The sequence below is a fragment of the Lagenorhynchus albirostris genome, chromosome 14 (assembly GCF_949774975.1).
Source record: "Lagenorhynchus albirostris chromosome 14, mLagAlb1.1, whole genome shotgun sequence".
Taxonomy (NCBI): Eukaryota; Metazoa; Chordata; class Mammalia; order Artiodactyla; family Delphinidae; genus Lagenorhynchus; species Lagenorhynchus albirostris.
The window spans coordinates 76,713,651-76,741,566 of NC_083108.1; the positions used below are offsets into that span (position 1 = coordinate 76,713,651).

The following is a 27,916-nucleotide window of genomic DNA, read 5'->3' on the forward strand; positions in this document are numbered from 1 at the left end:
TACCGAACTGTGGAATAAACATGATTCTGGTCGCTGTAGTCTTGCAAACCACATGGGAATCTGTTTCTCCCGGGAGAGAAGGCACATGCTGGTTAGAACGAGGATGCCAGGCTACCTCTCTTGGCTTGACACCTGTCCCCGGGAAAAGAGGGGGAGCATTTCCTTCACAGGGGGGTGAACGCCAGACCCAAGGGTCAACAATGGGGGTACATCGGACTCCGCTCCCCTAAGCGGGTCAGCTCACCTGAGGTTCCCTTTGTTGGTGGCATACTTGATATGGTTACAGATGTAGTTGAACATCCCGTGAGCCGTGGTACAGTCGCGGGCATCGAACACCTGCAAGGGGCATATCGTGGGAGTGATCACCTCCTCCTTCCCCATTCGTCACCCCCAGGGCAGCCCTCCCAATGGAGGAGCGCCCAGAGCCCACCCCGGCTGCTGCGCCCCTAGAGTAGTGAGCATCTCATTACTGAGCCCCGGGCTGGGTTTTATCTTTTTTTTCTACCCTAATAACTATGGCCAATCAAACCAGGAAAAATCCCCTAAAAGTAGGCATGGAGTGTAAGCGAATGTAGGAAAGAGATGCTGAGCAAAAGAGGGACTTTAAATGGGCTGCCTGTATCTCCTATGAGGTTCCTAGAGATTAGGGACTTAAACATAAAACAACCAGGGGCTTCCCTGGTGGCGCAGTGGTTGAGAGTCCGCCTGCCGATGCAGGGGACACGGGTTCGTGCCCCGGTCTGGGAAGATCCCACGTGCCGCGGAGCGGCTGGGCCCGTGAGCCATGGCTGCTGGGCCTGCGCGTCCGGAGCCTGTGCTCCGCAACAGGAGAGGCCACAACAGTGAGAGGCCCGCGTACCACAAAAAATATATAAAAAATAAAAAATAAATAAAACAACCACAAAAAAACCAGACACCCCACCCCCACGCCCCCCACCCCAAGATTGATAACTAATCTACTTCCAAAATGAAACTATTCCCTAGAGGAAAAGAAATCACACCAGGGGACGCAGAATCTAATGCTTTTGGGGAGTAGGCAGATAACGGAAATAAGGAGAGAGAGGAGACAAAAGGGGCAAGTGGGGTCTGCAGTAAACTGGAGAGTATAAGCCCTACCTAGAGACATCAGATTCAATTTTTCAAAAAGATTGTTTGGGCTAAATAAGATATAAGCCAGATACAGTCCTGATCTGAGAATTTGGGACCCCATGATCACCATCTGAGAGTTCACCACAGCCACCAAGTGCCCTTGCTAGGAGCTGACCCTTTTCAAAGCTCATTCCTCCCCCGGCAACCCCACCAAAGGGCTCTTCCTAGTATCTGAGCCTGACTGCTCACCTGCAGCTTGGACCACTGGATCCGGCCGACGCAGCGGGAGGCATTCCTCCAGGCGTGCTTGGCCCCGTAGATGAGCTCTGTGTCCTTGAGCTGGTAGGTGCTGGTGGTTTCGATCTCTTTGCTCACCTCTTCCAGCCTCTCCATATGAGCTTTGGAGCCGAATCTGAGGGAAGAGAAAAGAGACATGGGAGCATCACCCTCTCTACTAAATTAGAGGTTGGTGGAAGGAGTGAGCTATTACAGGAGGCCAGAAGCCACAGAGTCTGGACTGATATCTGGACACAACAGTTTCAACATAAAGCAGAGACTGGCAAACTCAAATGCCTACAAAGGCCCGGCAGTGTACATAGGACTGAACTGGCTGGATGGGGACTGCAGCAAACAGGTGAGCCTACGCCTGGTCCAAAGGGGGCAGCCCCAACTCTGCTCTAGCCTGCTGTTGCCTGATAGGAATGGGGGCCTGGTACTGCCAGATCTTCTTTCAAGAGAAACTGGAAATCTGATTTTTAAAGGCAACTCTTCTAATTTTTAAATGGTGGCAATAAACTGAATTTTAGAAAGTTAAAAAGTTCTTACGAAAAGGTTCAGGCTTACAAAAAGGTATAGAGAATAATGGGTAATGGGTAATGGATACCCATGTCCCAAGCCTAAGAGATGATAAATAAATAAGAAAATATATTATAGTTCCTTGGGGACTACTCTGCACCATAGCCCACTTTCTTTCCAGGAGTGCCTGCTGTTTTGAATGTGGCATTTAGCATTCTCATGCTTTTGTTTATATTTTTGCCACTTGTGTATCTATCCCCTCAACCACGTATAGTATTTTTCTGCATGTTTAGAAAGTTTATGTAAATGGGGCTGTCCTGAACGTATCCTACAGCCTGTCCTTTCCTTCCTTTGCTCAAAGTTATTTAGGAGCTTCATTTCCATGAGCATGCAGAGTTTTAACCTGTTCATGTTTATAGCTGTATAGTATTCCATTACAGAAAATGCCACAGTTTACTTACACATTCTCCTATCAATGGAGTTGAGATTGTTTCCAGTTGGCTCTTTAATTGTTTTTCCTATTCTAACAATGTTTCAGTGCACATTCTTATGCAGGCCTTCTTGTGAACAAGTGTGAGAGTTTCTTTAGGGAATATACCCAGGCATGGAATCGCTTGAAAAGTCTCAAATTTAAGCAACACTTTGCAGGCTAAACAAAAACACTTCTAGGGGCCAGATCTGGCCCTTGGGCCACCAGTTTTTGACCTCTGTGCATGGCAGGCAGAGGCCTTACGCTCAGGTCTTGGTTCAACTGTCTGCACATTTGGACCTGAAGTCTTTGTACCCAGTACCCGGTCTTCCCAGTGTAGACATGAACTTGCCTTTTAATTGATGAGAAGTACTGATCAATAAACTCTTTGGCAAGAGGGAAGAGCTGTTCTTTTGTGCGGACGTCTTCAGGCCTTCGTATTTGCTGAGAAGGAAGCATGATGGACCCCATACAGATGTGCTCAGTGCATCCCGTTCCCTGGAAGGAAGAGAGATTTGGGCTATTGCTTCATTTCACCCAACTGTGGCACGTGTAGGGTTGTGGACCTGGATCTGACATTCATGGTGGGGCTTCCCCGGCTTTAATTCCCAACGCGGATTTCTCACATACCAGCTTCTAATCACTGTTGGACCTGGTTATCAGCCCAGGTAAGGAAAGGGCAAGCATCACTTTAAGGTCCTGAATGTGTTTGCTCTACTTAACTGGGGGGAGAGGGGCTTTGTGACTGTCATTCCCTGGGAAGCAGAACCATTGGTGCTGAATCCCCCAATATGTTTTGATCCCATGTTGATCAAGAAGGAGCTAGTAGAGTGATTACAGTAACTTGTTAGAATGTGTCTGTGGGATGTTGATTGCAGAACATAGCCCTAATTCTTCCCCTCCCTGTATTCACAGCCTTTGCTATGTGACTGTACAGCAATTCTCATCGAGAGGTAAAGCCTCTTCCCTCTCCTTTTGAATCTGGGCTTGTTTGGGCCAATAGAATATGGCAGAAGTGACACTGTGCCCATTCTGAGTCTCGACCTCAAGAGATCTTACACATTTCTGCTCATTCTCTCAGGACACTGCAACCAGCATGTGAAGGAGACCAAGCTAGCTTGCTGGAAGATGAGAGGCCGCATGGAGCAGAGCTGAGTTATCCCAGCCAGGGCCATCCTAGACCAGCCTGCCGAGAGCTGACCCCTCAGATGATCGCAGAAGCATGAGATCAGCAGAACCACACAGCCCATCTGTAGGCTTTTGGAAAATAATAAGTGGTGGTTGTTTTAGGTCACTAATTTTGGGGGAAGTTTGTTACACTCCAATAGCTAACTGATACAACATTCCTCCAAGAGGCCCATTTTCCAGAACAACGTAAAACAACAGATTGGTTGATTGACTGAAAAATATATAAAATTTAGAGGACAGACTGAAAACCAAGAAGGGTTTGTCCAAAACTCCATCAGTGGTCGGACTGTGTGAGAGAAAAAGAATGTACTTAGAACCAGCAACTCCCCTTTTGAGTACAAGGGGACACAAATAAAAAGCATTTGCACAAGTAAGTATCCACCAGTGGTTCTCAAATGGGGGTGAATTTCCCACCCAGGGGACATCTGGTAATGTCTGAAGACATATTTGGTTGTCACAACTTGGTGTGGGGGGTGTACTGGCATCTGGCTGGCACAGGTCAGGGGTGATGCTCAACATCTTATAATGCACAGGTTGGTCCCCACGATAAGAATTACCCAGTCCCATGTGTGGATATCGCTGGGGCTGAGAAACCCTGGTCTCCCCCTTGCTGGGGTACTCACCAACGTGCTCTTAAGGTGGAGGGTGTCAGAGAGAACCACATCGGTCTCCCAGTTCTTGACCTTGAGGAAACGAGGGCACTTGGAGGGGCTGCCATTCTTTATGGGAGACTGTTTTCCCGAGGCAGGGGGCTGGAGGAGAGAATAAAGATGAGCTATTATGCATCTGAGGGCACTGGAAGATTGTTTCCATGGGGATGGGGAGAGGTGATGCTCTTCCTGGAATCTGTCGCCAGTCACCAACTGTCCGTGACTCTCTGGGATGGACACATACAAGGTAGCTGGGAACTTGGTCCCTCTACCTGTGCAGAAGGAGGCACCGTGGAAGCATGTTTCAGGTTCTGTTCTGGGGAGAGGGGTCAGGAACTCAAAGGTGGTCTCTCTGGAGTCTAGCACGGGGTCTGGCGCATTAGCAGGGACTTGATGAAAGTTTGTGGAATGAATAAGTGACTGAAAGAACACTGTCAGTGTCTTCAAATGATAACAGCCCTCAGGGCGGAGGAATCAAACCTGAGGCTGGGTCAAGTGACTTGGATTTCTGGGCCTTCCTGCCATAGCCCGAACTCACCATGCCGGGCAAGTACTGGGAAAACAAAAAGTTTATGTGAGAAAGGTTTGAAGCATAGAATACTTTCCCCCGATTTCAGATTTCTGCTTTTCAAAAAGGCCAAACATGTCCCTGCCTCAGGCCTTTGCACTTACTGTTCTCTCCATCTTTTTTTTTTTTTTTTGCGGTACGCGGGCCTCTCACCCCTGCGGCCTCTCCCGTAGCGGAGCACAGGCTCCGGCCGCGCAGGCTCAGCGGCCATGGCTCACGGGCCCAGCCGCGCCGCGGCATGTGGGATCTTCCCGGACCGGGGCACGAACCCGTGTCCCCTGCATCGGCAGGCGGACTCCCAACCACTGCGCCACCAGGGAAGCCCCTGTTCTCTCCATCTTGAATGTCTTCAGTGCTCCATTTATCTTCACCTCTGTAAGCAAACTGTCCAGTAGGTGAGCGGGGATAAGCCTGGGCTGACAAATCCCTTATGAACTTCATCGATAAGGATCATATTCTTGGGTGTTTCTGAGTGGTTGTCTACCTGCCTGGGCAGAGGTGTGCTCGTGCATCAGACAAGCATCAGCAGCTCTAAGGGACAGGCAACAGGCACACCCTGATGCAATGGCCGAGCAACGGAGGGGAGAAGATGAGACAATGTTGCGTCACTCAGGCCAAAGAGGCGAGCAGTGGGCAGTGACCTTGAGGCAGGGCATTCACACATTCAAATTGTATTTACTGAGCCCCTACTATGTGCTAGACACCGTTAGGCATTGGGGACACTGAGGTGAACAAGGCAGTCAGGATCCTTGTCCTTCTGGAGCATCGTTTTGGGAGAAGCAGAGGTAAATAATAAGTAAACTAATATGTGGATGATATAATTTCAGGTGGTGATAAGAATATAATATAGAGGGAGGTAATGGTGACAAAGTGGAGGGGAAAGAGGCAAGTGCAAAGACCCTGAGGTAGGGATGAGTTTGCTCAGTTCAAAGGACCAGCAAGGAGGCCAGTGTGGCTGGAGTGGATGAGTGAGGATGAGTACAAGGAGATGAAGTCAGAAAGGAGGCAGCCTGGAGGTGCTCAGGCTGGCAGGGAGCTGTGAATTAGGATTAAATCTGGTTAAGCCTAGGACAGAAATCACAGGGAACTCTGAAGGACAACTACTGAAAACCAGCATTCAATGAGCACTTGCTATGTTCCAAGCAACATCATCCCCATTTTACAGATGAGGAAACTGAGGCACAGATAGGTTAACTAAGTTATCTAAGACCACAGAGCTAGTAAGCTGGAGTCAGGAGTCAAAGCCTGGCCGTCTGGCCTTTGAAACCATGCCCTTAACTGTTTGACTATCCTGCCTCTTGACGATCACGCACAACTCACTCATTCATTCATTCAACACGTGTTTATTGAATATCTCCTATGTGCCAGGCAAGTCAGTAAGGGCCAGGGCGACAGTGACAAACATACAGATGTGATCTGTGCCCTCACGGAGTTCACAGTGCAATGGGGATGGGGATTTAATGAACCACTATAACTGAGTGAACTGGGTGCTATAACACGGGATGTTGGCAGCGGGTAGGGGGCTGCGGAAGCACACGGAAGAGGCGCCTGACCCAGAGTATTTGACTTCTAAGTCAAGACCCGAAGGATAAGTAGGTGTTCACCAGGCAAAGAAGTGGGAGCACAGTCTTGCTGGCAGGGAAGTGAGAGGCATGGCCACCTTTCCGGCCGAGGAAGAGGAGCTCTGTGCTAAAGCGTCCATGCTGCCATGTTGGAGTTTGGGGAACAGGAGGCAGGTGACAGCATGTCACTGTTAGAGATCATGCCAGAACAGTGCAGGGAGCCATGGCAGAGAACAACGGGAAGGTACTGTGACTCAGGATCTTCCACACCTCCCTGCCCTGGCCAGACCCAGTCATCCCCAGTGGCTCCCATCTCAGTGTTGGGCACCACCACCCATCCACCACCTGTGCATATGCCACAGGGAGGAGCTTCCTGGACATCATCCTCTTTATCTCCCACCCCCCCATCCATCCCCGACTCCCATCCATTTTAGCCTTCTAAATAACTCTAGAATCCATTTGGTCCCCTTTCTCTCCATCTACTGGCCAGCACCCTGTCCAAGCCTCCATCGTCTTTCACTGGGGTGATTGCAACAGCCTCCTAAATGGTGGCCATTCCTCATCACTATTGGTATCATTGTTCTGCTACTAGTAAAACTTGTAGTCCTGTTACAACGACTACTGCTATAGCGTTACTGCTGTAGTGCCACCCCGGGAGCAGGAGAATGATGTCGATGAACTCCCTGACAGGGAACAGGCAGATTCCCTACTTGCCCTTCTATCCTGCTAAACTCTTAAGCTATTTTACTCATGTCCCCATGTGAAGCCACGTCCAAACTCCACTTCCTTGGAAGGCCCGTCCAGACAACCTAAACTTCTTTACTTCGGATTCTATTTCCACTCCTGCGTCTTCCAGCAGATGTCCAGGTGATGGAGGGCACCGCTGGGCAGGCCTTTGTGGTGACAAATTCCTCTGATTGTGCCGATGACCTGCATCCTTGAGAAAATAAAATCCTACCTTTCCCGCGTGGGAGGCACCCCAGCCGTCCTCCCTAGGCAAGGGCGTCACTTAGCTCGTTTAGAAACTCTCTCTCTTAACACCCTGGAGGTTGAGGGGCAGCTGGAATCCCACAGTGGGGATAACAGACATGGTGTTGGTGGTGGGGTCGGGCCCAGGACCCGTGGAGGTGACAGGAGGGCAGGAGGGTGGGGAGCCTGACAAGGAGGGAGGAAGAGAGGGGTGGGGTGTGGCCGGTGGGCAGGCAGCCATCATTGGCAGGGTGGAGGGAGTGAGATAACAGGCAGTAAAAGAGGCCACGTGCTGAGGGTCCAGATGTGCGAGGGGTGGTCATTACGAGACAAGTAACGGGGGGCTCAGGCGCGAGGTGTGCCATTCCGCACCCTAGGCTGTGTGAACTGCCCACTTGAAACCAGGCATTAGGAGGCCTCTGGCAGGGCTGCTGTACTTGGGCTTTGATGTTTTAATTAGCCAGCAGTAATATTAGATGACGCAGGAGGGGACAAATGGGGAGATTAATATAGCAGTCAGGGGCCTGCATGGGGGATGCAAATGACTTTTCTGAGTGGGGACCTAAGCTAAAAATTCAGATTAGTGGCCCTTGTGGGTTGTTAAGCTGGGGATGGGGCACAAGTGGACTTTGGGCTGCGGCTGTGTGTTTGTTTCTGGATTTGTGTCTGGGGTAGACAATGGAAGCTTTTCAGGTTGCGGGAGACACTGACTCGATTTCAGTGGGTTCTATGGGAGGGCTCCTCCATGCCTGTTCCTAAATTTGCAAAGGAGGCTCTGAGCTCCTGGGCATTTCAAAGGCTTTGTCAACACCTCTTTGCTTGGGGAGCCTGCAGAGAGGCCCTGAGGAAATGGAAGGAAATGATCTTGCAACCCAAGAGGAGACAGCAGGTGAGGTCATGTCAGCCTGGGGCCCTGAGCCAGGAATTCAGCTTGTAGGAGCCCCGGCACCCTCATTCCTTGCCCCTTTCCTTCCCTCCCTGCTTTCTCTCTTTCAACAAATACACACTGAATACGTACTATGTGCCAGAGACTTGTGTTCTAGGCCCTACAGTGATCCCCATTCTATTGGGAGAAGCACCTTCTAGCTGCATGCTCTGAAGCAGGGGTTTGCAAACTATGGCCCCGTGGGCCAAATTTGGTCTACCATCTAATTTGGTACAGCCCATGGACTAAGAATGGGTTTCCCACTTTAAACTTGTTGAATAAAAAAGTCAAAAGAAGGATAATGCCCCATGACAGGTGAAAGTTACATGAAGTTTGAATTTCAGTGTCTGAATAAAGTTTTATTGGCACACAGCCAACCTTGTTTGTTTCCATATTGTCTATGGTTGCTTTTGCAATACAAGGGCAGAGTGGGGAAGTTGTGATGGAGACTAAGATGGGATGGCCCACAAAGCCAAAAATATGTCCTAGCCTCTCCTTTACAGAAAAAGTTTGCAGACTCCTGATTTGAAGGATTAAATTCCAGTGGCTGAAAGCTAACCTATCTTACTTATGTCTCCGTCCACTTAAACATTGCTGAGTCAGAGATCACTCCTGATCATTCTCTAAAACAGCGTCCCATCCTTGTTACTCTCTGCCCCTTTATCATGCTTTATTTTTATTCATAGCGCTTATCACTGCCTGTAGTTTATGAGTGTATATGTATTTGCACATGAATGTATGTAGTTATATCTCTTTATCTTATATAGATTTACATATATCTTTATAGATATTTAGATATAGATACAGTTTTTTGCCTACTCACCATCCACTTTGCTCTTTTGCCAGTCTCTAGACCGGTGCCCAGCACACACTACGTGTTCAACAACATGTTTATTTGAGGTCTGCTATGGACTGAATTGTATCCTCTCGAATTCATATGTTGAAGCTCTAATTCCCAGTGTGACATATTTGGAGATAGGGCTTTTAGAAGGTACTTAAGGTTAAATGAGGTTATAAGGGCAGGACCCTAATCTGATAGGATTAGTGGTCTCATAAGAAGAGGAAGAGAGATAGCTCGCTCTCTCTTTCCCTGTGTGCACAGGCTGTGTAAGGTGGCCGTCTGCAAGCCAGGAAGAGAGCCCTCACCAAATGCGACCATGCTGGCACCACCCTCCAGAACTGTGAGAAACAACTTTCTGTTGTTTACGCGGCTGAATCTGTGGCTGTTGTTTTGGCAGCTTGAGCTATTTAATATAAGGTCTAAATGCATTTCAAATTGTAAAGCAATTATTCTCCAATAAAGATGTTTAAATAAATAAATAAATGCAGTTCAAAACTGTGGAGTTCCTTAAATGCTAAGCCAAAGACTTCGGCCTGGATTTAGTAGACAGTGGAGAAGCTGCCTTATGGAGGGGGTGGCATTATCGAAGCTGAATTTTAGGAAGTATGTGACTGCTGGGACTACAGGAGGGAGAGGGTGAAGGCTCAGAGACCCAGGAGGGGGCTGCTGCACCAGTGCAGGGGAGGGGCCTGGAGGGTGGAAAATACAGCTGCAGGAGCAGACGACAGGAAGGCAGGAGATGGGAGCTGGGGTGCCAGAAGCCGGACAAGAGCCTTGTAGCATGAGAGGATGGGAGGGAAAAGAACAAAGTCAACAATGACTTGGAGGCTTCCGGTCTAGGTAAGTGGGAGGATGCAAGCCTTTTAGCAGACGCCGGGAAGTAAGGAGTGGAAGTGGGGGGAACGTGGAGGGAGGAATTTAAGGCAGGAAGATAGATGCTAGATGTCAGAATCTGGCAGATCTAGAAACAGAGGCCAGGCACCCTGCCCTCCTCCGATTGTGGGCTGTCACAGCCAGGAGTCTCACAGTGAAACTGGGACATATTAGGAACAGTTAGGAGCTGAACTGTGTTCTCCCAATTCATACCTTGATGCCCTAACCCCAGGACCTCAAAATGTGACCTTATTTGGAGTCTTTAAAGAGGAAATTAAGTTAAAATGAGGTCACTAAGGTGGCCTTAATCCAATATGACTGGTGACCTTACAAAAAGGGGAAATTAGGAGGCAGACACGTATACAGGGAGAACGCCATGTGAACACGAAGACCGTCATCTACAAGCCAAGGACAGGGGCCTGGAGCAGCTCCTTCCCTCACAGCCCTCAGAAGGAACTAACCCCGTAGCCACCTTGATCTCAGACTTTCGGTTTCCAGATTCTGAGCTAATAAATTCCTGTTGTTTAAGCCACCCAGTTTCTGGTGCTTCCTCCTGAAAACAGCTCTGGGAAACGAATCTAGGAGCTGAGGCCCAAACCTGTACAAAGCAAGTAAGTTCTCATTCTTTCACTGTTGGTGTCAGCGCCAGCTCCTCCCTCATAGGCCTTCAGCGACTTGCCCTGCTTGGCTTGCTGTAAAATGAGGGCAGCACGCTGGGGCTGAGCCGGGCAGCGGGCCATCCAAACCAGGGCCTGGATACCACACACCATGCTGCAGCCCCTTAGCTGCAGCCCCAGGCGGCACTGTTCCAATCTGTGGGTACCACCCCTCAGAGCAGCAGGTATAACCCGGTTGGGAGCTGTGGCAGCTCAGTTTCTAGAACCACGGGCCCGCAAACCAGCAAGTACGCACCCACCCGTGCAATTAAAAAATTGCTACTTATAAAACTTAACCAACAGCGTTAAGTACCTTGGAGTATAATTTCCCTGTAGTGTATTCAAAGCATGATTTCTAAAGTGATTCATTCTTTATAATAACTCCACAGAAGCTTGAAATGGCTTATTCTTTCCCCACTCTCTCTCTTTCCCCCTGATTCAATGGTCTGTGTTCTACAGTCTGTGGAGGATGATTACAGAAGGGGGTGCTTGGGAGTCAGACTCATCACAGTTTGGGTTCACAGACAAGGGCCTCTGGAGGTGAGGTTTTGTTTGGTTTTTTTTTGATCCTGCAGGGCTGCATGTGGGATCTTAGTTCCCCGACCAGGGATTGAACCCACGCCTCCTGCAGTGGAATCACGGAGTCCTAACCATTGGACCGCCAGGGAAGTCCCAAGGGGTTTTGAAGTTAGCTTGTTGTTGCTTTCTCCAAATGAGGTGATGCTTGTAGTCACAATGGTCTCACAAGATGATCAGCATATTAGACAACTTTAAACTTGGTCCCATTGTCAGACCAGAATGTATACTATGAATTAATTTTGAGAAACCCTGCAATTATCTTGTGGCCCATCCCTATTATATTGCATTGTACTGTGTGTGTTTCTTAAAAGCATCAACTTGCTAAATATAAATATTTAAAATGCACAACAAGCTTGGTGATCATGTTTTGGACTTTTTACCTCTTAAGCATCCTGGGACCCTCAGAAAATAGAAGTGGGGTGGGGCCCTGTGGACTTCCGAGAATCTCCATGTGAAGGTGGCTTTGGCAGCTCATATCCATTTGTAAACAGAGGAGGAAAAAATGACTTTGACCCAACTCGGCCTATCTGGGGAAAGAATCTGAATACGGTTTGATGCCATAAATGAGCATACAGATTGGAGTCACTGATTTCCTGAGCTAGAATGTCATTGTCCTACACGGACAACACTCAAACAGCTTGCATTGAATATGTTCACTATTAAAACAAACAGTTAACAAAATACGTGCAGGGCTTCCCTGGTGGCGCAGTGGTTGGGAATCCACCTGCCAACGCAGGGGACACGGGTTCGAGCCCTGGTCCAGGAAGATCCCGCATGCTGTGGAGCAAGTAAGCCCGGGCCCCACAACTACTGAGCCTGCGCTCTAGAGCTTTCAAGTCACAACTACTGAAGCCCGCGTGCCTAGAGCCTGTGCTCCGCAACAAGAACAGCCACTGCAAGGAGAAGCCCACGCACTGCAATGAAGAGTAGCCCCCGCTTGCCGCAACTAGGGAAAGCCTGCGTGCAGCAACGAAGACCCAACGCAGCCAAAAATAAATAAATACATTTATTTTTTAAAAAAATGTGGAAATTCCAGCAGGGCTGAACCTGAACACCCATCAATATAGGTCCCACTTCCTGGTTCCACCCTGGCTCAGACCACCTACAGCAGCAGGTCATAAAAAGCTGGTCCCTTGACTAAGTGACCTAGGAAGACCCTGGAGGTCACTGAGCAGGTGATGGTCTGGGTGGAGGAATGTGAAACATCAGCAAGATTTGGATTCCGCTGCCGCTGGGAACTCTGAGGGGCTCTGTTCAATATAAATTCCTGGAGAGCAACCTTTGCGCCCTGTTTGAGGGCAATCCAGGAACCCCTGGTAACTTGAGGAAGTGGGACGGGGGTATTGAAAATGCTTTGGGGAAAATCCAACCTGAGTGTCTCACTTTGGTCGTGAGCCATATCAGGGCAAAGGATACCTGGCCCGATAGAGTTGGGGGCAGAAATGGGTTTAACTGCAACTTATATTAGGGATTTGGGGGCACTTTCCCACAGAGAGAAACTAATCTCAAAACATAAGAGGTTTCTCAAGTGCTTAGAGACAGGCCCCCCCCAGGAAGATACCCTGAATGCAGCCAGTGGAATCTGCTAGAGCCAGCCAGGTGGGCTCTGCGGGGAACATCTGCTCATGAGTCTACGAAACCGCAACTATCACAGTGTGATAACTTATCACTGCTGTGTGTGTGTCTGTGTCTGGAGCTTGTCTTTAGACCGGTTGTTTCTGGGGGTTGAGGCAGATACTCGAGGAAAAGATGACTTCTAGGCTCTGAACTCAAGGGCCGTGATCATTTCAATTTCATTTCAAGTGACATTCAGTGAATGCCTGTTCTGTGCCTCACCCAAGCTAGGCCACTGCATATCCACTAGTGCGTGGACTCCTCATGGTAACCCATTTTTCAGATGAGGAAATGGAGGCTCTGAGAAGTAAACTGACTATCCCCAAATTAACAACTGATAGGCCGCAGAGCTGGGCCTGGAATCCAGGCCCTCGAAGTTTCCTTTTTTTCCATCTAGGTCTTACTAGCTCCTAGAGCTAGTAAGACCTAGATGGAAAAAAAGGAAACTTCGAGGGCCTGGATTCTTACTAGCTCCCTGCTCTGTGTATTCCTAGAGCTTGGCCCCAGGAGGTAAATGCCATACACATCATTGATTTGAACGACTGACAGGGATGACGATGCCGTCGTAAAGGGAAAGAGACGTGGCTTTGTCACCAAGACTCAGTGGGTGGTCGCGTTCCCTTTCTGGGCCACAAGGGTGTCATCTGCAAAATGGGGACAGGGCTTCTTGCCCTATCTGCCTCACATTAGCAATATAATCATTAGCAATACATCTTTACCTAAATTAGCAATATGATGCCTAGGTCAGCAATATAATATTAGCCAAATCACAACAACAACAATAATAATGACACTAATGAACTTTTTTGGAGCATTTATTCTGTGCCAGGCCTTGTAGAGTTAAGAGTGGCTCTAGGGCTCCATGGCCTGGGTTCAAGTCCCATCTTGCCCACTTACTAGTCAAGTGACCTTCTTCAAGCTATTCAACCCTTTGGGCCTCAGTTTATGCATCTGTAAAATGGGAACGATAACAGTACTTCATTTGGTTGGGCTGGGGATGAAATGAGACTGTGGATCTAAAGTGCTTGGCACAGTGCCTGCCTCTGCTCAACAAATGTTAGCTTTTATCGTGACAGCAGATGCTATCATTTCATACAGTATCTCATTTCTTCCTCCCCACTACTCCACGAGCCCATAAGCCACTATGAGCCTCAGCGCAGATGCTAATCAGTTGTCTGACCACGGTCACCAGGAGGAGGAAGCCAAACCTAGGCTGACCCCATGGCTGAGCTCTTGATCCCCGTTCTGTGCGTGAGTCCAGGGATTAGAATGACCACACCCCCTGCAGGGTAGTATTGTTATCAGCGTTATTGTTATTTTTATCCCGACATCATTACATGCAGTGAGTCAGGGCTGACTTAGAAGATTTCCCTGCAGCACGCTGGGCTGTCGCTGAGAGGCAGAGGACTGTGCTGGTTTGCCTTCACCCAGACACAGCCTGGCTGGGTCTGGCTGGCCCCTTTTGGTCATCAGCAAAGCCAGCAGCAGCTGGCCGGTTGGGGTGTTTACTCCCAGAGGGGCCCTGGACACCTCTGAAGATTGAGAGCCCATAAGCACTCCCCTTTTGCCTTATAATTTGGAGCTGTGCAGAGAGGCTGGGGTGATGCTGACACTTACCTGGAAATAGGGAAAAGCTTCTCAGCAGATTCTGACATTTTGAAAGCTAGCAAGCCCTATGTCCCCAGGGGTGAGGAAATGCCAGGTTCTTGAGGAGGTGGTGGGGATGGGGTGGGGAGGGAGATTTCAAAATAAGAATCATCTCTCTGACTACCTTGTTGCCTTTGTCAGTAAGAGGCTGGAGAGAGGGGCAGCGGGCTGAATAAGAAGGAAGAAACCCAAATGGAAATGCCACTTCCCCCAGGCCCAGGCCCCCCGTTGCACCCTCTAAGGATTGGATGGATGCTTAATTAGTATCTGAAAATAGACGTTCTGCTCCCAAGCAGGGCACGGTTCTACCCCTACCCCTTAGGAAAGCAAATCAGGCAGGCAAGAAAAATAGATGCTTAATAAGAAGGGAAGCAGAGAAGGGCTTGTTTCAAATCCTAAGGTTTTGCGGGGGAATGGACAAACAGCACTTTCTCATGGCCTTAATCTAGGGTAGCATTTCCACTTAGGAGGGTTATTACGTAAGGGGCTTTTAGAAAGTGTCAAAACTCAATATGTGTCTCAGATGGTATTAGCATCAAAGACAACCTCAGCAATCAAATAATAATCCTTAGCAAGAAAAAGAAACATAGTTTATCAGCCATCGCTGTTCCTTTTAAAACTGTAATGCTTTTCCCCACTTTCTTCTAGGCAAACTCCTACATGATCATCAAAACCCAGATCAAATGTCACCTCTTCCAGTAAACCTTTCCTGATACCGCCTGAGGTATTTATGTTCCCACAGTGTCTTGTATCCCTCTCTATTTTAGGATTAATTGCACTGTCCATGTGTCTGTCTCCCCACATTCACCCATGAAGGTCTCAAGGGCAGGGAGGGCGATGCTTGCTCACCTTTGCTTCCACCTCGAGCTGCGCAGGCGGCAGGTATTGGGTGACTATTTTTTGTGTGATGGGTGAACCGATTCATTCTATCCACCAGCCCAGGCCAGATACAATTTGCAAGGGGATGTTAAAGATAAGCATCACAGAGTCATTCACACACTGTGTTCTAGTGACCAGGGACTTGAGTCTCACTGGCTCTACCCATTGCTGACCCAAACTATTAGCAAGAGAAATAACCACTAGGTAAAGATTAACATCTCAGCCTTCTGAGGCTACTTTAAGAGAAGTTGCCTCTATGGCTCGATTTTCCTTGAGTCTGGACAAACAAGAGTATCAAAGAGGATAGGACAGACCACACTACTCCTTCAGGGACCTAACAGTCGTCTGAGTCAGGAAGTTCTTTCTCATGTCTAGCCTGCATCTGCCCTGCGTCACCTGGGCTCTGTTGCCTTTTGCCCAGTCCTTGGGGAAAAGGCAGACCAGCTGCTCCTCCACCAGCTCCTGTCTCTTTGTGACTCAGGAAGGCAGGTAGTGGCTGGGTCTCTCTTTGTGTTATTAACAACGCTACCCCCTCCACCGTTGCCTAAAAAGGCAGCAAATGTGGGTTACAACTGGGAGGAAGGAAGCTGATTCCAGGAGCTCCAGGTTAAGTGGCTTTGAGCAGGTAGAGAAGAGGCTAAGCATAGGAGCTGGTCTTTCAGGTCAGAAAGAAACACGTTGGGTTTTCTGTTAATTTGCTCAGCCTGGGAAACATTTCTGAGCCCTGTGGCTGTGAGGGTGTCTAGCAGGAGGTAGCTGGGCTGTTTCTTTAGCACTGGGACTCCAATATAACTGAGCGCTTGGGTCTCCAGCTCTTTTCAGCTCTATTTCTGAGAGGCATTTGGAAAATTGAGTCTTAGACAGCAGAGCCTGGATAATCTCACAGGCCAGTGATTTTGAACCTTTTTTGGGTCACGGACTACAGTGAGGACTTGATAATGATAAAGGAGTGAGTGTAAATCCAAGCACTGCTGGTCTGTATGTCATGCTTCCAGGAGCTCCCATGTCTAAAACTGTTTGGCTGTCTTAACCTCAGGAAGACTGTCTTTTCCCCTTTCTCCAGCACCCTTTCTCCTCCAAGGAAATGGAACTTCCATTTTAGAGGAGGCCTTAAGGCAGGTTCTCAGCACCTCCCCCTGATTGCTATAGACTGAATGTTCATGTCGCCTGCAAATTCATCTGTTGAAACCCAACCTCTGTGTAATGTTTTTGGAGGCGGGGCCTTTGGGAGGTGATGAGGTCATGAGGGTGGAGCCCTCATGAATGGAATTAGTGCCCTTATGAAAGAAACCCCAGAGAGGTCCCTTGCCCCTTCTGCCATGTGAGGACACAGCCATAGATGGCTGTCTATCAACCAAGAAGCAGGCCTGCACTAGACGTTGAATCTGCCAGTGCCTTGATCTTGGATTTCTCAGCCTCCAAAACTGTGGGAAATAAATTTCTGTTGTTTATAAGCCACCCAGTCTACGGTATTCTGTTATAGCAGCCCAAATAGACTAAGATACTGATCATTTCATCATGATGCCTCGCAAAGAAGGTCTCTGGTCCTTTTTTTAAAAAAAATTTAATTAATTAATTAATTTATTTTTGGCTGTGTTGGGTCTTCGTTTCTGTGTAAGGGCTTTCTCTAGCTGCGGCAAGCGGGGGCCACTCTTCATCACGGTGCGCGGGCCTCTCACTATCGCGGACTCTCTTGTTGGGAGCACAGGCTCCAGACGCGCAGGCTCAGTAGTTGTGGCTCACGGGCCTAGTTGCTCCGCGGCATGTGGGATCTTCCCAGACCAGGGCTCGGACCCGTGTCCCCTGCATTGGCAGGCAGACTCCCAACCACTGCACCACCAGGGAAGCCCCTCTCTGGTCCTATTAATCTCCCTGTCCTGTCCCCAGTATTGAACCCTACTCCTCTGGCTTGAAGTTCAAGTTTATGTTTTTCAAGCTGTCACTGTCTAACCAATATGGACCCTCTGAAATAGCCATAATCGTGCTATCACTCAAATTTCAGGAGGACTTTAAGGGTCTTTCTGGTGGGGTCAAGGCCTCCTCTGCTTCTTCCCTCTACCCCAGATCTCAGGGGTTACTGCAGACCAGCAATCCCAAACTCTGATACATAGAGGGGGCAGGTAGGTAAGGCAAATCAGTAAAGCCAGCTGGGTAATCTCAAGACAGAACACATGGTTGCATATTAAACACATAAGAATATTCTTCATTCTCACAAACATGAAATCTTTCGCATCTTTCCTGAAATGTGTGAACCTCTTGGTCAATCTCTACCTGCCACTTATAATAAAGACATGGATATGAAAAGATTTAACTTTCATCCTATTATAAGAAAGCCAACAGCACTAATGTTATGATAAATGACAATGAACAGTTGGCAGTAATGAGAGGGGCACAATAGAGAGTGGTGGGAATTGTGACAAACTGGAGAGCACACACCCTGTGTAGTGGGAACAGCTGTTACTCAGTCCAGGCAGATTATTGCCCCATAAGAATATAGGGTCAATGTAGCTAGACTGTCCACATTTGGAAGATAAGTTGTAAATGTGATAATTACATGAAAATTTGAAACACTGGCAATAAACTCAAAGTACAAACATAAATTGTCAACTAGGACAATATAGTACAGACTTAACAAATCATGTCTACAGCCTGGATCTGGCCTGAGGCTACCTCTTTCTGTCCTTTGTCTTGGGAGGGTTTGCATTATGGCAACACCCTTTCCTTTCAGTTAAGAAAGAAAATGTAAAGAAAATTTAAGCTCTATTTGTTCATTTAATCATTAATGGATAATAATAGTCCTTACACTCACAGTATGGCCTGGATTTTTGAGGACAGCATAAGAGAAGGCTACAGTTGTGCTTGTCCACCAAACATTCCCAGGTGTCCCTGCAAGAGGGGGTGTGCTTGGCCGGTGGCATCATGGATCTGACCTACTGTGGAATCCCTGATGTCTTTATCTTCCCAACCATCAGCAGCTAAAGAAAGCAATTCCCACTGAGACTCTGGAATGGCTCATCCTCCCCTGTGAAGCTACTTAGAGAGGCTATGAGTCATTGCTTATGCGGGCTAGTGGTGAAAGGTGCTGTCCATAGATTAAACATTCATTTAATCATGAATGAAAGAGCTTGGCAACCTGGCCTGTGCCATCCAGGGCTTGGGACAGGTGGAGGGAAGGAAGAGGATGACCTGCTGAGTGGCCATTCCACCCATACTTTGCTCTGGTGCAGCGGAGGGGTGGGAAATTCACATGCCAGGGTTGCTCTGGTCTGGTCTGTTAGGTGAGAAAAAGGCTCTGCTAATCTCTAGCCAGATCTAGCCACTCTCACCATATTGACTCAGCTGTTAAAACATTTCTCAGAAAATTGGCAGAGACTGAAGAGTTTAATAACACACCAAGCTGGTGAGGCTGTGGGGAAACAGTCATTCGCCTACTTAGCAGGTGGGAATGGTGCAACCCCTGTGGTGAGCAGTTTGGCCATATCTGTCCAAGTCACAAATGTATATGACCTTTGAGTCAACAATTCTGCTAGTAGGAATTTATTCTTTTGATAAGCCCACCCATCTGTGAATGAGGTATTTGCACAATGTCATGCATTATAGCAATGTCACGGCAAAATATTGGCAATGGACCACGTATCCACTTTGGAGGACTGGCTCAATAAACATGGCAGAGCCATATAATGGAATATTATGCAGCCATGAAAAAAGAACCAGGACTCTTTACCTACTAATGAGGACTAATCTCTAAGATACGTTGATAAGTGAAAGGACAAGGCACAAAACAATACAGTCATATGTTGGAGATATTGTGGGTTCATTTGCAGACCAATAATAATACAGCAAATACCACAATAAAGTACGTGCCACTAAAGTTTTGGTTTCCCAGTGCATACAAATGCTATATGTACTATACTACTATACTGTAGCCAACTAAGTGTGCAATAACCTTGTGTCTTAAAAAATGTACATAATTTAAATTAAAAATAATGCTACTGGAAACATGGCACCAATAGACTTGCTCAGTGCACGGTTGCCACAAACCTTCAATTTGTAAAAACAAACAAACAAACAAAAAAAGCAATGAAACAAGGTCTGCCTGTATGATGTGCTCTCATTTGTGTAAAAACACGTGAAAATAGCTCTCTGCACATGGCCCTGGGCTGCCATCTTGGATTGCAGTGTCACCCGACCCACTTCCGCACACGGCCCGCCTGAGCTGAGGTGCTGGCGGAAGCCATTCCGCGCTAGGAACTCCGGTCGGAAGAGATGGGTGTGAGGCCTCTGCACGTGGCCCCCTGTGAGCAAGTGAAACCTGACTAAGCACAAAGGAAAAAAAAAGCCATCTCAGAGCTGGGACTATTTTCAAGGCTACTGTATGTCTCTGTGGAACACTGCCTCTGGGGCAAAACAAGGAAGAAGCAGGTGATTCTAATGTGCAGCACAGAGGAGAGCCACTGCCGGCCAGCTTCTCCAACTCTGAAGGCACTCCGACCGTGTGGCTGACAGGGTCTTGGTGCTCCGGCCAGGCGTCAAGCCTGAGCCTCTGAGGTAGTAGAGCCGAGTTCAGGACATTGGACCACCAGAGACTACCCGGCCCCGTGTAATATCAATCAACAAGAGCTCTCCCAGAGATCTCTGTCTCAATGCTAAGACCCAGCTCCACTCAACGACCAGCAAGCTCCAATGCTGGGCACCCCATGCCAAACAACTAGCAAGACAGGAACACAGCCCCACCCATTAGCAGAGAGGCTGCCTAAAATCATAATAAGGGCACAGAAACCCCAAAACACACCACCAGATGTGGACCTGCCCACCAGAAAGACAAGATCCAGCCTCATCCACCAGGACACAGGCACTAGTCCCCTCTACCAGGAGGCCTACACAACCCACTGAACCAACCTTACCCACAGGGGGCAGACACCAAAAACAACGGGAACTATAAACCTGCAGCCTGTGAAAAGGAGACCCGAAACACAGTAAGTTAAGCAAAATGAGAAGACAGAGAAATACCCAGCAGATGAAGGAGCAAGGTAAAAACCCGCCAGACTAAACAAATGAAGAGGAAATAGGCAGTCTACCTGAAAAAGAATTCAGAGTAACGACAGTAAAGATGATCCAAAATCTTGGAAATAGAATGGAGAAAATACAAGAAACATTTAAGAAGGACCTAGAAGAACTAAAGAGCAAACGAACAATGATGAACAACACAATAAATGAAATTAAAAATTCTCTAGAAGGAATCAATAGCAGAATAACTGAGGCAGAAGAACAGATAAGTGACCTGGAAGATAAAATAGTGGAAATAACTACCACAGAGCAGAATAAAGAAAAAAGAATGAAAAGAATTGAGGACAGTCTCAGAGACCTCTGGGACAACATTAAATGTACCAACATTCAAATTATAGGGGTCCCAGAAGAAGAAGAGAAAAAGAAAGGGACTGAGAAAATATTTGAAGAGATTATAGTGGAAAACTTCCCTAATATGGAAAAGGAAATAGTCAATCAAGTCCAGGAAGTGCAGAGAGTCCCATACAGGATAAAACCAAGGAGAAACACGCCAAGACACATATTAATCAAATTATCAAAAATTACATACAAAGAAAAAATATTAAAAGCAGTAAGGGGAGGGCTTCCCTGGTGGCGCAGTGGTTGAGAGTCCACCTGCCGATGCAGGGGACACGGGTTCGTGCCCCGGTCTGGGAAGATCCCACATGCCGTGGAGTGGCTGGGGCTGTGAGCCATGGCCGCTGAGCCTGTGCATCCGGAGCCTGTGCTCCGCAACGGGAGAGGCCACAACAGTGAGAGGCCCGCGTATCGCAGGAAAAAAAAAAAAGGCAGCAAGGGGAAAGCAACAAATAACATACAAGGGAATCCCCATAAGGTTAACAGCTTTCCTTTCAGCAGAAACTCTGCAAGCCAGAAGGGAGTGGCAGGACATATTTAAAGTGATAAAAGGGAAAAACCTACAACCAAGATTACTCTACCCAGCAAGGATCTCATTCAGATTCAACAGAGAAATTAAAATCTTTACAGACAAGCAAAAGCTAAAAGAATTCAGCACCACTAAACCAGCTTTACAACAAATGCTAAAGGAACTTCTCTAGGCAGGAAGCACAAGAGAAGGAAAAGACGTACAATAACAAACCCAAAACAATTAAGAAAATGGTAATAGGAACATACATATCGATAATTACCTTAAATGTAAATGGATTAAATGCTCCCACCAAAAGACATAGACTGGCTGAATGGATACAAAAACAAGACCTCCCGTATATATTCTGTCTACAAGAGACCCACTTAAGACCTAGGGACACATACAGACTGAAAGTGAGGGGATGGAAAAAGATATTCCATGCAAATGGAAACCAAAAGAAAGCTAGAGTAGCAATTCTCATATCACACAAAATAGACTTTAAAATAAAGACTATTACAAGAGACAGAGAAGGACACTACATAATGATCAAGGGATCAATTCAAGAAGAAGATATGACAATTGTAAATATTTATGCACCCAACATAGGAGCACCTCAGTACATAAGGCAAATATTAACAGCCATAAAAGGGGAAATCGACAGTAACACAATCATAGTAGGGGACTTTAACACCCCATTTTCACCAAAGCTGGACTAATCAACTAAAATGAAAATAAATAAGGAAACACAAGCTTTAAATGATACATTAAACAAGATGGACTTGATATTTATAGGACAGTTCATCCAAAAACAACAGAATACACTGTCTTCTCAAGTGCTCATGGAACATTCTCCAGGATAGATCATATCTTGGGTCACAAATCAAGCCTTGGTAAATTTAGGAAAATTGAAATCATATCAAGTATCTTTTCTGACCACAACGCTATGAGACTAGATATCAATTACAGGAAAAAAACTGTAAAAAATGCAAACACATGGAGGCTAAACAATATGCTACTAAATAACCAAGAGATCACTGAAGAAATCAAAGAGGAAATCAAAAAAACTTAGAAACAAATGACAATGAAAACATGATGGCCCAAAACCTATGGATGCAGCAAAAGCAGTTCTAAGAGGGAAGTTTATAGCAATACAATCCTACCTCAAGAAACAAGAAAAATCTCAAATAAACAACCTAAGCTTACACCTAAAGCAATTAGATGGAGAAAAGGGAACCCTCTTGCACTGTTGGTGGGAATGTAAATTGATACAGCCACCATGGAGAACAGTATGGAGGTTCCTTAAAAAACTAAAAATAGTGCTACCATGACACAGCAATCCCACTACTGGGTGTATACCCTGAGAAAACCATAATTCAAAATGAGTCATGTACCACAATGTTCACTGCAGCTCTACTTACAATAGGCAGGACATGGAAGCAACCTAAGTGTCCATTGACAGATGAATGGATAAAGAAGATGTGGCACATATATACAATGGAAAATTACTCAGCCATAAAAAGCAACGAAATTGAGTTATTTGTAGTGAGGTGGATGGACCTGGAGTCTGTCATACAGAGTGAAGTAAGTCAGAAAGAGAAAGACAAATACAGTATGCTAACACATATTTATGGAATCTAAGAAAAAAAAATGTCATGAAGAACCTAAGGGTAAGACAGGAATAAAGACACAGACCTACTAGAGAATGGACTTGAGGATATGGGGAGGGGGAAGGGTAAGCTGGGACGTAGTGAGAGAGTGGCATGGACATACATACACTACCAAACGTAAAGTAGATAGCTAGTGGGAAGCAGCCGCATGGCACAGGGAGATCAGCTCGGTGCTTTGTGACCACCTAGAGGGGTGGGATAGGGAGGGTGGGAGGGAGATGCAAGAGGGAGGGGATATGAGGATACAGGTATATGTATAGCTGATTCAATTTGTTATACAGCAGCAACTAACACAACAATGTAAAGCAATTATACTCCAATAAAGATGTTAAAAAAAAACGTGAAAATAATGTTTGTGTATTTGTTTGTCTATGCATAAAATATTGCTAAAAGGACCCCTAAAATGATGATTTATGAATACTGCTCGCCTCTGGGGAGGGAAACTGTGTGGCTGGGATGACGGGAGAGAGAAAAAGGTTTCACCATGTATCTTCTATATCTTTTAAATTTAAAACCATGTGAATGTCTTTCCTGGTAGAAACAGAAGGAAAATTTGAAAACTAGCAAGGTCGCAAAGTAAACTCAACCATACCCAAGCCCAAATCCATAGCCCAGGATAAGCGCTCCTGGCCTCGGCTCCCCACCCCGGCTCTCCAGCTACACTGGCTGGTTTCCTCCCCCACGTGGTTTGGGATTTGTCTCCCCAAGAGGATTCAGGGAGCCATGGAGTGTGGGTGCCAGGCTGGCACCACCACTTACCTGCTCCTTCTCTGAATACGGGTTGTTGAGGACGACCGGCATGTTGCCCTTCCCCCATAGGTCATTGAAGACTCGGTCGTTCTCCACACCGAGGGGCAGCGGTCTGTGTGATTTGCCATCCAGATCCCTGAAATGCAAGGCAGGGGACGTGAGGAAGACTCGACGTCTGGAGTGACGGGCTGGCCACCCTGCTCTGAAAGTCCTGAGTCAGTGCAGAACCTTCAGGGCTCACCCACCTGACTCTACACGGAGACGGGGAGCTTTGGACCTGCAGCCTGCCCCTTCGTAGGATCAAGCGTGAAGGTGAGCTCATCCAGCTTGGCACTGACGGCTGGCCCACACCCATTTTGTGGACATCGTTTTAGAATGACCACGACATAGATTTTGTTCTTCCCTCCCTCTTCCCTCATTTCCTCATCTAGGAACACAGGGGCGCCCTTTTCCTAGCAGACTCCTATGCAGAACCCCTGGACAGCTTAACATCCCCGAAACTTAATGATGGAAGACACAGGAAGCAAGAGGGATAGGGTTGGAAACCAGTCCTGCGGGCCAAGGTGATGAGTCATACAAGCGCCGTCTAGAGCACTGATCACGACTAGTGATACCAGCCCAGGATCAACAGGAATGATTCTGAAAATAAGGGGAACATAGCAACAGAAATAATACTACTATTAATAACGACAGCATTTATTAAGTACTTACTATGTGTCAAGCACTTTTCATATGTCTTAGTGAGTTTAGTCCTTGGGAGAACCATAGGAGGTAGGTATGAATGTTAATGACTATTTTAAAGATGGCAGAAGTGAGACAGAAGCTAAGTCGCTCGAGGTCACGGTATCCCAGCCGACTCTCCACATTTATTCTGACGTGGAGGCTCTTACTGATACCATCACTTCTCATCATCGTTCCCACCCCCGTCACCATCCACCATCAGCTTTATGATTGTCATGATCTGCACCATCGTAATCATCACCATCCAACTTCTCCTTATCAGCATAACCCCCATGGTCACCATAGCAACCACCCCCATCCCCATCAGCACCAGTATCATTTGCCTCATTATCACCAACGCTATTGCCCAAATCATTCCCACCCTTCTCCTCATCATCACCTTCATCAGATCAGAATCTTCATCATCATCCTCCCCTTACATTATCACCATCATCATCATCTTCATCACCACCATCATCTTCCTTACAATCATTATCAGATGAGGAAACTGAGGCTCAGAGAGTTTAGATCACTAGCCTTAACCCTCACAGCTAGGGATGACGGAGTTGGGATTCAAACCCAGGCTTGTTCCTGACTCTGGAGGTTGACTTCTTAACAACGCAGCTTTCCTGGCTCTCTGCCCTTGAACTCTGATAGGTTCAAGAAGAGGCTATCTTGGCTAGATTCCACAGGCTGAACATCCTCAGAGATGGAGAGAAGTCATGGCTGAAATGGGACAGACTTTGCATCAAAACCCAGACCTCCCAATCAGTCCTGCCTCATCTCTGTTCTCCTGTCCCCTGAGCACTGCCCTCCGGCTTCCTAACCATCTGCCTCTTTTTAACCCTCCCGTCCAGTTTCACTCTATGGTATCTGTCTGTTCCCCAACTTTGGGTGATGTGGCTTGCTCTGTGGTCCATCTCAGTTTTGGTCCCAGGTGTCGAGGCTGGCCATATCCAGCCTTCTGTTCCATGTTCCCAGCTTTGGGGACTCCTGGTCCTAGCTCCGAAATCTCCAAACCCCAATCTGGTGCTGACAGTCACTTGGGATGAATCAGAAGCCAGGGCCCAAGCTCTGAGTACAAGGCCGTAAGTGGCCCCTCTGGCTGCTCACAAGGAGCGGGGGGCTAACCAGAACCCCCTCCTTGCTTTGTTTCACAGCATTCTGGTGGCCCGCGTCAAAGCCACTTCCGCTCACCTTGCTTGGAGAGGTCTGCAATCGTCAGAGGGAACGTTCTGTTTTACCCTCTTTAAAATGTCACCAAAACACACCAGGAGTGGTTCTTGATTACAGACATTTCCCAAGTCAATGGTTTACCTACACGGTGATAAACAGAGGAATTGTCTGCTGAGATGGCTGCTCTAAATGTCACTCCAGTCCCTCTCAGCTCTAAAACTCCCGATCCTAGGATATCACATGACCGTAAGTGGGGATTCAGCAGAGAAGAGAGGTTAGTACTGTCTGAGGGTCCGTAATGTACCAGGTGCCAGCACAGAAGTTACTTCACTTAATCTCAACAGATACTAAAAGGCCTATTTTACAGATGTAAAAACTGAGCTCAGAGAGATTATGTAAATTTCCCAAGGTCCAGCAGTAAGCACACAGCAGAGCTGGGATTTGAAACTAGGTCCAACTGATGCTCGGCTCAGATCCTTCTTTTTTTTTTTTTAAACAGAAACAGGAAAAAGGAGTCAGGATGCTTACGCTAAGCCAGGGGCTAAAGAGCAAGGAATCCAACATCTCTCACTGAATGAGGTCAGTCTGCAAAAATTACAGGGTTAAAATTACCTGGACAACTCTGAAACCGCTCACATGGCTTGTCTTGTGTGAATCTGCAGGGAGAATTCCTTTTATCAACCTTTTTTTTTTTTTTAAAAGCCTTTAACACCTCTGTTGAAATAACGCATTTGAAGTGTTCTGTCAACACAAACTTATTTGACAGTCCTGGGATGAGCAGGGGAAGAATATTTTTAATGTGGGACCATAGGGAACACCCATTAGCGTCTGACATGGAGGCATTTTGTTTCCTGCACCCGGGGACAAAATCAGAAGTAGATTTAGGTACATTCTCAGCTCCCACCCCCACCCCAAGTCTGTCCGTGATAACCAGGTCTGAGGGGAATATGGGGTTTATGGCCATGAATTTGCTCAGCCTGGGAGGTATCCGCTTGCTGGGTTCGTAAGGGCCGTCCAGCCTACTGGTTAAGACATGGGCTGTGGATTGGGTAGAGCTGGGTTCAGCTCTTAGCTTTGCTGGTCATAAGCTGTGTGAATTTGGATATTTTCGATACTTAACCTTTCTAATTCTCAGTATACTCATCTCCAAAGTAGGGTTAATAATAATACCCAGTTCACGGGGTTACTGCAGTGGTTAAATGAGGTAAAGCTTATGGCGCCTAGCCTGTGGCCTCTGCTATTGCTTTGACTACTAATTTGCTTACAGGCTGATCAGACAGAAAACAGAGAAAAGAAAATGCTAGTTCTTTATAAAAGTCAAGATTCCTCTAAGCCAGCATGGTCTAGGAGAACTTCCTGAGTCAATGGAAACATTCCGTGTCTGCCTGTGTTGTCGGTATTTTAGCCTCGGCCCACATGAGGCAACTGAATACTTGAAATGAGCCTACTGTCACTGAGGAATTGCATTTTTAATTTTATTTCACTTTATAGCTAGCGGCATAGCATTGGGCAGTGCTGGCTGAAGGCTTAATGTCTCTAAAGACTGAAGGGATATAAGGCTTCCACCTGAGAAAGGGGCGTCTTCCCCGGGGGCTTAAGGGGGCCCAGGCAGGAGGTCTGTACTCAGACATTTCCTTTTTTTTAACTGAAGTATAGTTAATTTACAATGTTGTGTTAGTTTCAAGTGTACAGCAAAGGGATTCAGTTATACATACATATATTCTTTTTCGGATTCCTTTCCATTATAGGTTGTTACAAGATATTGAGTATAGTTGCCTGTGCTATATAGCAGGACCTTGGTTTTTACCTATTTTATATACAGTAGTGTGTATATGTTAATCCCAAACTCTTAATTTATCTCCCCTCTCCCATTGTCCCCTTTGGTAGCCATAAGTTTTTTTTCTATGTCTGTGAGTCTATTTCTGGTTTGTAAATAAGTTCATTTGTATCATTTTTTTTAGATTCCACATATAAGTGATATCATATGATATGTGTCTTTCTCTGATTTAACTTCACTTAGTATGATAATCTCTAGGTCCGTCCATGTTGCTGCAAATGGCACTATTTCATTCTTTTTTTATGGCTGAGTAATATTCCATTGAGCTATTGCATATCATGTCTTGTTCACAGAGCCCAGAAATTTGGGAATTCTCTGCTTCCTTTCTAGACTCACACCTCCCATCACTCTTAGCCCTGATCTCCACTCTCCTCTCTTCCCAACGAGCACACTATGTCCACGCCTACATTTATCCTTGCCCTCCCCAGGATGCCCTTTCATTTCCCTCTGCTGAGAGCCAACTCCTATTCGTCCTTCAAGGGCCGTTTCACATGCCACCTCTCCTGGGGGTTACACAAGGTCATGCTTGTAAAATGCCTAGTACATAG

At 46.9% G+C, this 27,916-nt stretch overlaps 1 protein-coding gene across 2 annotated transcripts in view; it reads right to left on the reverse strand.

The window, feature by feature from the left end:
* The window catches only part of NOS1 (nitric oxide synthase 1), a 181,195-nt gene that overhangs the window by 48,883 nt on the left and 104,396 nt on the right, over positions 1–27,916 (reverse strand). For both annotated transcript variants that reach the window (XM_060170350.1, XM_060170349.1), the window contains exons 3-7: positions 23,645–23,771; positions 4,165–4,293; positions 2,706–2,851; positions 1,339–1,501; positions 245–336 (exon numbers count right to left, since the gene is read on the reverse strand). In XM_060170350.1, the coding sequence (XP_060026333.1) occupies positions 245–336; positions 1,339–1,501; positions 2,706–2,851; positions 4,165–4,293; positions 23,645–23,771 (657 nt within the window). The remainder of the gene's footprint in view (positions 1–244; positions 337–1,338; positions 1,502–2,705; positions 2,852–4,164; positions 4,294–23,644; positions 23,772–27,916) is intronic.